At 45.5% G+C, this 10,353-nt stretch overlaps 1 protein-coding gene across 1 annotated transcript in view; it reads right to left on the minus strand.

Annotated features, from left to right (window-relative positions):
* Window positions 1–2,557, minus strand: part of MAOA (monoamine oxidase A) — a 61,182-nt gene extending 58,625 nt beyond the window's left edge. The window contains exon 1 of the mRNA XM_006137895.2: window positions 2,246–2,557. Within this exon, the coding sequence (XP_006137957.1) occupies window positions 2,246–2,291 (46 nt within the window). The 5' untranslated portion in view covers window positions 2,292–2,557. The remainder of the gene's footprint in view (window positions 1–2,245) is intronic.
* Window positions 2,558–10,353: the final 7,796 nt, after the last annotated feature.

The following is a 10,353-nucleotide window of genomic DNA, read 5'->3' on the forward strand; positions in this document are numbered from 1 at the left end:
ATGCTTGAATAGTCCACAATACCAGAAAAACAATCAGGCATTTAAAAAAAAATAACTTAAAGGGTGATCCATGCATTGTTTAGTGTTTTCCTCTAAGGGTACACCTACACTGTACGGTTATTTCAGGATACCAGAGGTATCCTGAAATAGTTACCCCGTGTCTACACAAGCTGCCGGTTATTTCAAAATATTTTTCAAAATAATGGGGGCACTATTTCACCACCCTGATAAACTTAATTGCACAAGGAATAAGAGATGGCTCAAAATAGCGTGTTATTTTGAAATTTGGCGCTGTTGTAGACACACCACATTTCAAAATAGTTTAGAAATAAGATATGCAATTTGCACTTTTTTCCTATTGGAGCACAATGTATGTCATTTCATATAACAACAAATGAATATTCCAGTATGTGTGGACAACATAACAGCATATTTGGGGTACTTGAAGCAAATGGATTATTTTACTACAAACAGAAGTTTAACTTTCATGAATGTTTCTCAATTCTGATTGAAATTGTTATTATATTTGTGCTAATATTGCTGTCACCCCTTCACATAATTTCCAGAATTCTCAAATACATTCACAACAGATAATACCTGAAAACTCAAGCTACTGCATTAGGCATATTAGACAGGCTTTAAAGATCTACACAAAACAAACCAAATACTCTAAAATAGTGTTTAATTCTGATCTCAGGTATTTCTGTGCCATTCTCAATAAGTAAATGGAAATCATGCATAGGTACAAGCAAAATGTTGCTTTATCGTGTAAAAGTATGTGATCAGAATACTGCAGGAGACAGTAGATGAAATGCAGTCCAGAATTTTCAAGGGATCCAGACTTTTAGCAAGGACATCTTTTCCCAAAGAAAATCTCCTGTTTTTATGGTCACACTGTAATTTGGAAAGATCTATGTTAACCACGAAAATATAAACTACATCTGGCCACAACCACAGAGAATGATGGCTTACAAACACATTTTAAAATTATGTTTGTGTCACAGTTAATACCAGATTGAATTAAACCCCACCCTAAACTTGACTTACACATAACAAAACAATAACATTAAACAAGAGCCATCTGGTACACATATACCGTTTTCTTCCTGACAAGACAGCAGTAACAAAATGCAAGAGTAAGATATGCACTCAGAAACATCTGAAATTTCAATAAGGGCATCTTCTCTCTCTCTTATAACTTGTCCGATATGAGACACATTAGTCTGTTTTAAAACAAGAAAACTAAGGCAAAACTTTTATCTCCAGGCCCACTGGTGGGTTTTTTTCCCCACACAAGTAATTGAACAGTGAGGTTTACAGACATTTCATTATAGTGTTCCTAACTAGAGTGATACATTATGTATTAATATTGATACAGTACTGTTGTAACTTTACACTCCTATGAGCAAGGTTCCCCACCTAAAATCAACTGATGGCTGTAGTCAGCCTGTTGGGACTCTTGATAATTGGTTTACTGAGTTGCTGCACTGAAAATGACCTCTTTCCTCAACTCATTAACAAAGATTTCCGCATGTACTGTGGCAATCTTCCAAAGAGCAGTGTGATAGTGCCAATGGAGACTGTTCAGCTTCTGAAGAAAGGGGACAAGAGGATTATTGCTGCTGAGAGGGGTATGGTTGAAACTGAACAACCATAAGGGGAGAGAAAACCTAGAAAGTATCCTGCTCAGGCAAACTATTATCTGAGATAACGTATTTAAAATCGGTCAGCGGTCCTTTAGCCTGCACTCACTGTCAGATCAGTTAAGTAAAGGGAAGCCTAACCAGGGTTGCTTATTGCAAGAACAGACCCCTCTGCTGCAGATCAGTATCAATACAGTCCAGTCTGTGGAAAACACAACTCTGGACACTGCAACCGCGGACCGTCTAGCCAAAGTGAGAGAGCGTGAGACAGGCAGCAACAGTTTCCTCGCTACCGCACCGCGCTGGGGCAAGGCTGCGCCCCGCCCCCACGATTGCTTTGGGGGGACAGACCCCACATTCAATCTGCACCCAGCACTCCGAGCGGCTGTCCCTGCGCTTCCCCGCTGGCAGCGCCTCGGGCCCGAGGTGTTCGCCGCGGGCTTGCCCGGGTGCTGAGCAAGGCGCCCATGGCGGAGGGGGTGGGGGGGGGCGAGAGGAGAGTCCCAGCCCGTTCCCCCCGCGGAACACACAGGCGGGGGCGCAAAGGACAGTCCCAGTCTCTGCAGGGGAGTTACAAAGACAGCGCCCGGGGCTGCACTGACCTGAGATGCCGCCCCCAACAACCACCACATCGTACAGCTCGCTCATGGCGCTGCCCCGGCTCTCGGCTCCCGGCGCTGCTGCTGCTCCCGTCTCCCCAGCTGCTGCCTGACAGCGCCGCGCCCGCCCCGCCAATCACGGCTCCTGGGGAGGCGCGCGCCGGGGAGGGGCGCGGGGCGGGAGTTCCGCGTGTCGGTCAGAGCGCGGGGAAAGCCGAGCGAGCCGCCCCCTCCCCTCCGAAGCGCCACCCCGGTGTAACGCGGCACCGGCCAGTGCCGCTTCCTCTTTCTCCCTGCCACTTGCTCTGCTGGCTGCGGGCGCGGCCCAGGCGCTCCTAGGGAGGCCCGGCCCCTTTGCCCCGGGGCAGCGCTCCGAGCAGCAGTGAGTGTGACCGCATGTGAGATCTGATCCCCCCCCTCCCCCGTGATCCCCACACACCGCACAGCCCAAGGACCTAGAGCAGGCGTGGTCAAACTCCCCACCCCTCAGAGCCACATCTGACAAACTACAATTGGGCTGTGTCTACAGTGGCAAGATTGTGCGCAAAATCTTGCCACCTGTCTACACTGGCGGCAAGTACTTGCACAAGAACACAGACTTCTAGGCTACGTCTAGACTGGCATGATTTTCCGCAAAGGCTTTTAACAGAAAAGTTTTTCCGTTAAAAGCATTTGCGGAAAAGAGCGTCTAAATTGGCACGGACGCTTTTCCGCAAAAGCACTTTTTGCGGAAAAACGTCCGTGCCAATCTAGACGCGGTTTTGTGCAAGAAAGCCCCAATCGCCGTTTTCGCCATCGGGGCTTTTTTGCGCAAAACAATACCGCGTTGTCTACACTGGCCCTCTTGCGCAAAAGCAAGATCTTACATGAGATGGTCAGTGTTCTTGCAGAAATTCAAGCAGCCAGTGTAGACAGCTGGCAAGTTTTTCCACAAAAGCAGCTGCTTTTGCGGAAAAACTTGCCAGTCTAGACGCAACCCTCATGTAAGAAATCAGTGCTTCTTGCGCAAATACTCTGACACTCCGCTCAGGGATAAGCCCTCTTTTGCAACTGTTCTTGCACAAGAGGCCACTGTAGATAGGCAACATTAATTTCTTGAGCAAGAAAGCCCGATGGGTAAAATGGCCATCAGAGCTTTCTTGCACAAGAGAGCATCTACACTGGCATGGATGCTTTTGCACAAAAGCACATCTCTTGTGCAAAGGCACATGCCAGTGTAGACGCTCTCTTGCGCAAATACTTTAATTGCAAAAACTCTTGCGTTAAAAGTATTTGCACAAAATCATGCCAGTGTAGATGTAGCCCAAAAGTTCAGGAGCCAGGAGGCACCTGCAAGGACTCTCCTGCCCCAGACATTGGCTGCCTGGTTACCTGGTGCCCAGTGCCGTCCTTCAGCATATACAGCTGCGAGGGCACTAAATATGGGGCTCCTTGTGCCCCAGGCATCTGTGTGCTGTGTCTGCCCCTTGGAACGGAACAGCAAGGCACGGACAGCCAGCCCCGTTCTCCCTCCACCTGCTGCTCCCAGCCACCGGTTCTTTCCCCTTCCTGCCATCTGTCTATGGCCAGCTGCCTTCACGGTGCGTCCGGCCCTCACCTCCTGCTGCCCCTGCCTGGCGCCTCCCACCTGCTCCCCCACCAGCCTCCCTGCTCTGGCCCCCCTCAGCAGGTCCTCCCCCCGTAGCCCCGCAGGCCTGAGTGCATCTGCCCCTGTGGAGTGACTGCCCACCCCCCTCGACCCCCAGCAGGTGCTCGAGCTGCATAGGGCACCAGGAATCATAAGGAGGGACAGCCCTGGCTGGCCACCTCCTTAAAAGGCAGCAAGTTGGGAGCTGCGACCCTGGGGAGAAGCAGTGACAAAGAGCTGGGAGCTGCAAAGGGCTCTGGTGCTTGTGCTTCTGCCTCTCCCTGGGGAAGTAATGCAGTGGCACCTCCCTGCAGCTCCCAGTTGTTTGTCACTGCTTCCCCATGCAGAGCTAACACCTGTAAGGAGGAGCTGCTGAGGCTGAGGGGTATGACTTAAGCCCTTGAGAGGCAGGGAATCCTTAAATTGTGTTGCCCCTTTCAGCAGGCACCAGTCATAGGGGACAGTGATCATGAAATAATAGAGTTCATGCTCTTAAGGAAAGGTAGAAGGGAGACCAGCACAATTGAGGTAATGGATTTCAGGAAGGCAGATTTTGATAAGCTCAGAGAACTTGTAGGTAAGGTCCCATGAGAAGCAAGACTGAAGGGAAAAACAACTGAGGAGAGTTGGAAGTATTTCAAAGGGACGTTGTTAAGGGCCCAAAAGCAAACAATTCCGCTGTGTAGGAAAGATAGAAAATATGGCAAAAGACCAGCTTGGCTTAACAAGGAGATCTTGCATGATCTCAAAATAAAAAAGGAGCCGTATAAAAAATGGAAACTAGGACAACTAACAAAGGATGAATATAGGCAAGCAACACGGGAATGCAGGGGCAAGATTAGAAAGGCAAAGGCACAAAATGAGATCAAACTAGCTACAGGCATAAAGGGAAACAAGAAGACCTTTTATAAATACATTAAAAGCAAGAGGAAGACCAAGGACAGGGTAGGCCCACTGCTTAGTGAAGAGGGAGAAGCAGTAACAGGAAACTTGGAAATGGCAGAGATGCTCAATGACTTCTTTGTTTTGGTCTTCACCAAGAAGTCTGGAGGTGTGCCTAACGTAGTGAATACAAGCAGAGAGAGGGTAAGTTTAGAAGATAGGATACACAAAGAACAAGTTAAAAATCACTTAGGAAAGTTAGATGTCAGCAAGTCACCAGGTCCTGATGAAATGCATCCCAGGATACTCAAGGAGCTGATAGAGGAGGTATCTGAGCCTTTAGCTATGATTTTTGAAAAATCATGGAAGACAGGGGAGATTGCAGAAGACTGGAAAAAGGGCAAATATTGTGCCCATCTATAAAAAGGGGAATAAGAACAACCCAGGAAACTACAGACCGGTCAGTTTAACGTCTGTCCCAGGGAAGATAATGGAGCAGGTAATTAAGGAAATCATATGCAAACACTTGGAAGGTAATAAAGTGATAGGGAATAGCCAGCATGGGGTTTGTGAAGAACAAGTCATGCCAAACTAATCTGATAGCTTTCTTTGATAGGATAACGAGCCTTGTGGATAAGGGAGAAGCGGTGGATGTCATATCCCTAGACTTTAGTAAGGCATTTGATACGGTCTCGCATGATATTCTTATTGATAAACTAGGCAAATATAACTTAGATAGGGCCACGATAAGGTGGGTGCATAATTGGTTGGATAACCATAGTCAGAGAGTTGTTGTTAACGGTTCTAAATCCTGCTGGAAAGGGATAACAAGTGGAGTTCCTCAAGGGTCTATTTTGGGACCCGTACTGTTCAATATCTTCATCAATGATGTAGATATTGGGATAGAGAGTACGCTTATTAAGTTTGCAGATGATACCAAACTGGGTGGGGTTGCAACTTCTTTGGAGGATAGGGACATAATTCAAAATGACCTTAGCAAGTTAGAGAAATGGTCAGAGGTAAACAGGATGAGGTTTAATAAAGAGAAATGCAAAGTGCTCCACTTAGGAAGGAACAATCAGTTCCATACATACAAGATGGGAAGCGACTGTCTAGGAAGGAGCATGGCGGAAAGGGATCTAGGGGTCATAGTGGACCACAAGTTGAATATGAGTCAACAGTGTGATGCTGTTGCAAAAAAAGCAAATATGATTCTAGGTTGTATCAACAGGTGTGTTGTAAGCAAAACTCGTGAAGTCATTCTGCCGCTCTACTCTGCACTAGTTAGGCCTCTGCTGGAGTACCGTGTCCAGTTCTGGGCGCCACATTTCAAGAAAGATGTGGAGAAATTGGAAAGGGTACAGAGAAGAGCGACAAGAATGATTAAAGGTTTAGAGAACATGACCTATGAAGCCAGGCTTCATGAACTGGGCTTGTTTAGTTTGGAAAAAAGAAGATTAAGGGGGGACATGATAGCGGTTTTCAAATATCTAAAAGGGTGTCACAAGGAGGAAGGAGAAAATTTGTTCCTCTTGGTTTCTGAGGACAGGACAAGGAGTAATGGGCTTAAAGTGCAGCAGAGGAGGTTTAGATTGGACATTAGGAAAAAATTCCTAACTGTCAGGGTGGTCATATATTGGAATAAATTGCCAAGGGAGGTGGTGGAATCTCCCTCTCTGGAGATATTTAAGAACAGGTTAGATAGACATCTGTCAGGGATGGTGTAGGTGGAGCTTGGTCCTGCCTTGAGGGCGGGGGGCTGGACTCGATGACCTCTTGAGGTCCCTTCCAGTCCTATTATTCTATGATTCTATGATCTCAGGTGGAAGCACCAGAGTCATCTGTCTGTAGGGTGATTCTGGGCAGCTGCCCCAGGCCCTGCACTTTGGGTTGCACCATGGCAGCTACCTCAACCCGTCCCATGGATGGGATCCAGGGTTGCAAGGGACTTACCTAGGGGTCTGTTGCGGGGCAGCAGCAGAGGTCGCCCCTTTCCGAATTACAGCATCTCTCCTTTCACACCCCTTTCCTCCTAGTAGATTGGGGTGGTGGGCAGAGCCATCCCTGAGGGAGGGCACGAGGCCTGGTGTAACCCCCCCAGTACCCTAGGTGCGGGGCCCAGAGCATCCCCCCAACCGTAGGTCCCACCCTCCTCTCGCAGCCTGTTGGGCTGCATGCAACAAGTGTAAGTGTGAACAGCGCGTGTCCGCAGGAGCCGTTGCTAATCCTGCTCATTTGGGTGGAGGATAGCAAAAGAGCCAACAAACGTTGGCTACCTTGTCCAACTTTAAACACCACCAATATGGCTGTAGCAACCCAGTCGTGTCACTTAAAGTTGTGTAGTGTAGACAAAATCTTAGTCTGACAACAGAAACAAAAGATCAACAACATGAGAATGGTCATACAGGGTTAGACAAAAGGTCTATCTAGCCCAGTATCCTGTCTTTTTACAGTGGCCAATGCCAGATGCCCCCATAGGGAATGAACAGAAAGATCCCAGTGCAAAAATACAAGAAAACCTTGGATTCAGCATTGTTTATGCTAAAAAACAGCTAGTTAACTGTTTCTCTTAGGGTACGTCTACACTTGCTCCCTAGTTCGAATTAGGGATGCAAATGTAGGCGACCGAAATTGCTAATGAAGCGGGGATTTAAATATCCCACACTTCATTAGTATGATCTCGCCAGCCCGTTACTCCACTCAACAGCTGTTTCAAAAGTGAACGTGCACGCCAGGACGCATTAGTTCGAACCAAAGCCCTTGATTCGAAACAGCTGTTGAGAGGAGTAACGTGCCGGCGAGATCACGCTAATGAAGCATGGAATATTTAAATCCCCGCTTCATTAGCAATTTCGGTCGCCTACATTTGCATCCCTAGTTCGAACTAGGGAGCAAGTGTAGACGTACCCTAAGAGAAACAGTTAACCAGCTCAAACTAGGGTGCAAGTGTAGATGTATACTTAGTTTGTTTTTGGAATACATTATTTTGCAGATGCAGGGCAGAAAAAGGATTTATTCCTTAATTTAAAAAAAATTAATTGTGTTGACACTTGCACTACTGCATAATAACTTTCTGCATCATGGCCTGTGCGAAGAAAAGTAAAATTACAAACCAAGCTTTATTAGCTTTATTTAGCTAGTTGTTATATTTTGTAACATATAAACCAGTTTGTTAGCACGACCATTCTAGTGATGTGAGTGCATATCAAAAGGACCTATCTGAGACTTTTTGATTGCTATTGATTTTACGCAGAATGTAGGCCACATATACTTACAGGATTTGGGGAGGATGGATTCTATTCAGGGAAGCAATGACTCTGAAAAAGATTTGGGGGCTGGGATAGATAATTTGCTGAACCTTACACAAGCTCTGAGCCTAAAGAGCCAGTGTGATCCTAGGATGCATAAACAGGGGACTTTCAAGTTGGAACAGAGTTTATTTTACTTCTGTATTGATGGAATACTGTCAGGACTAGCCTTAGGGGTGGGCCACCTGAGTGGCCATCCAGGTACTTAATGACCTAAGGCAGGGGTGTCCAAACTTTTTTCAACGAGGGCCAGATTTGATGAAGTGAACATGCGTGAGGGCCGACCATTTTGCCTGACATTCTTTGAACCATTAAAATTAAATGCAAATTAACTATTTTATGCAAAGTTTATTGCAAACGGCATACTTTTCATTTTGTCACATGGATGACAAATCTAAACAGGTGTTAAATCACTCTGCCTTTCATATCTGAAGGCCAGATGAAAAAAAAAATCCAGGAAGCTGAAATATATGTCAGGAACATTGTAAAGTACATTACATATTATTGGTAATAAAGGTTGTCTGTCAACATTTAAGTTCAAAAAATATGAACAGGAACATAACACCAAGTATACATGTTGTGTCCAAATATATTTATAACTGATTTAGACCAACTGACATTAACTGAGATTTTACAATGTATTCATCTCAATACATATGGATTCGTTGGGGGCCATAAAAGATAGATATTGCCAAATTACCTGGGGGGCCGTATTAAACCGGAACACGGGCCGCAATTGGCCCGCGGGCCGGATTTTGGACATGCCTGACCTAAGGGGTACTGTGCAGTAATGTGGAGGTGCACGCTGCCCATGTAGTGTCAGAAACTGCTCCCTAGGGAGTGTCCAACGGGGTTTGCCCAGATTTCTTCCTGATTTCTGATGGTGGAGGAATGGAGAGGGAGTGATACACACATACTACTTACCCACTCAGTGTTTCTCCAAGCTCCTATACAGGGCTGTGGAAGATGGAGCAAGGAGCAACACAAAGCACAGCAGCACAGGGTTTTTTGTACCTGTTTGTCTCTAAGGCTATGTCTAGACTGCAAGCCTCTTTCGAAAGAGGCTTTTTTGAAGGATACTTTCGAAAAAAAAGCATCTAGACTACAACCAGTACTTTCAAAAAAGCAAGCCGCTTTTTCAAAAGAGAGCACTCAAGCAGTCTGGATGCTCTTTCGAAAAAGCAGTTTGCATTATATAGCGCCTTTTTTCCAAAGAGCACTTTCGAAAAAAGGCATTCTTCTTCGTCGTAAAACAAGGTTTTCCGCGGTTGAAAAAACTGCCACGTTCTTTCGATTTACTGTCAACAGAACGCAGCAGCAGTCTAGACGCAGGGGAAGTTTTTTTTTTTAAAAAGGCCACTTTTTTCAAAAATACTCTGTGGTCTAGACACACCCTTAAAGAGAGCATCGTAGACAATTTCTTCTGCTTTGTGCCATATGCATAGAACAGGACAAACTCAATTTCTATAATGTGATTTTAAAATTATTCTTAAACATTATTTCAGCACTCACACTCTGTATTATGAAATAAAATTTTTTACTATCCTAATGAAATACCATGCATATATAAGGAAGATTCAAAGAAAATTACCTTGGCAATGCAAATTCACTTTTGCTCGCAACAGTAAGCAAAAAGTCTCATAAATCTAGCTGGTTGTAGTTCTGGAGGAAAGAGCTATGTAAATTACTCCTTATAGATAGAATTCTCTGCCTATAAAACTAAACCAGGAGCAGTTAGTGCAAGAGTTAGTGTGGACAGAACACTGTCCTCAGTTTCTAAAGACCTGGGCTCTATTCCTTGGACAATTATTTCATTACTGTGTGCCTTTTCCCTTTACCCTGCTTCTAAGCATGAATTGATAGCTTATTTAGCTTGGTACTCTGATCTCAGTGGGGCTCCTAGGTGTTACCATTATAAATCATTCATGTTGACTGTACTTTTTACTCTTAGGCTGCGTCTAGACTGGCAAGTTTTTCTGCAAAAGCAGTTGCTTTTGAGGAAAAACTTGCCAGCTGTCTACACTGGCCGCTTGAATTTCCGCAAGAACACTGACGATTTCATATAAGATTGTCAGTGTTCTTGCAGAAATACTATGCTGCTCCCATTCGGGCAAAAGCCCTCTTGCTCAAATGCTTTTGCACAAGAGGGCCAGTGTAGACAACGCGGTATTGTTTTGTGCAAAAAAGCCCCGATCGCGAAAAAGTGATTTTGCGGAAAAGCGTCTGTGCCAATCTAGACGCTCTTTTCCACAAATGTTTTTAACAGAAAAACTTTTCCGTTAAAAGCATTTGCG

Source organism: Pelodiscus sinensis, chromosome 1 (assembly GCF_049634645.1).
Source record: "Pelodiscus sinensis isolate JC-2024 chromosome 1, ASM4963464v1, whole genome shotgun sequence".
NCBI classification, from domain to species: Eukaryota; Metazoa; Chordata; order Testudines; family Trionychidae; genus Pelodiscus; species Pelodiscus sinensis.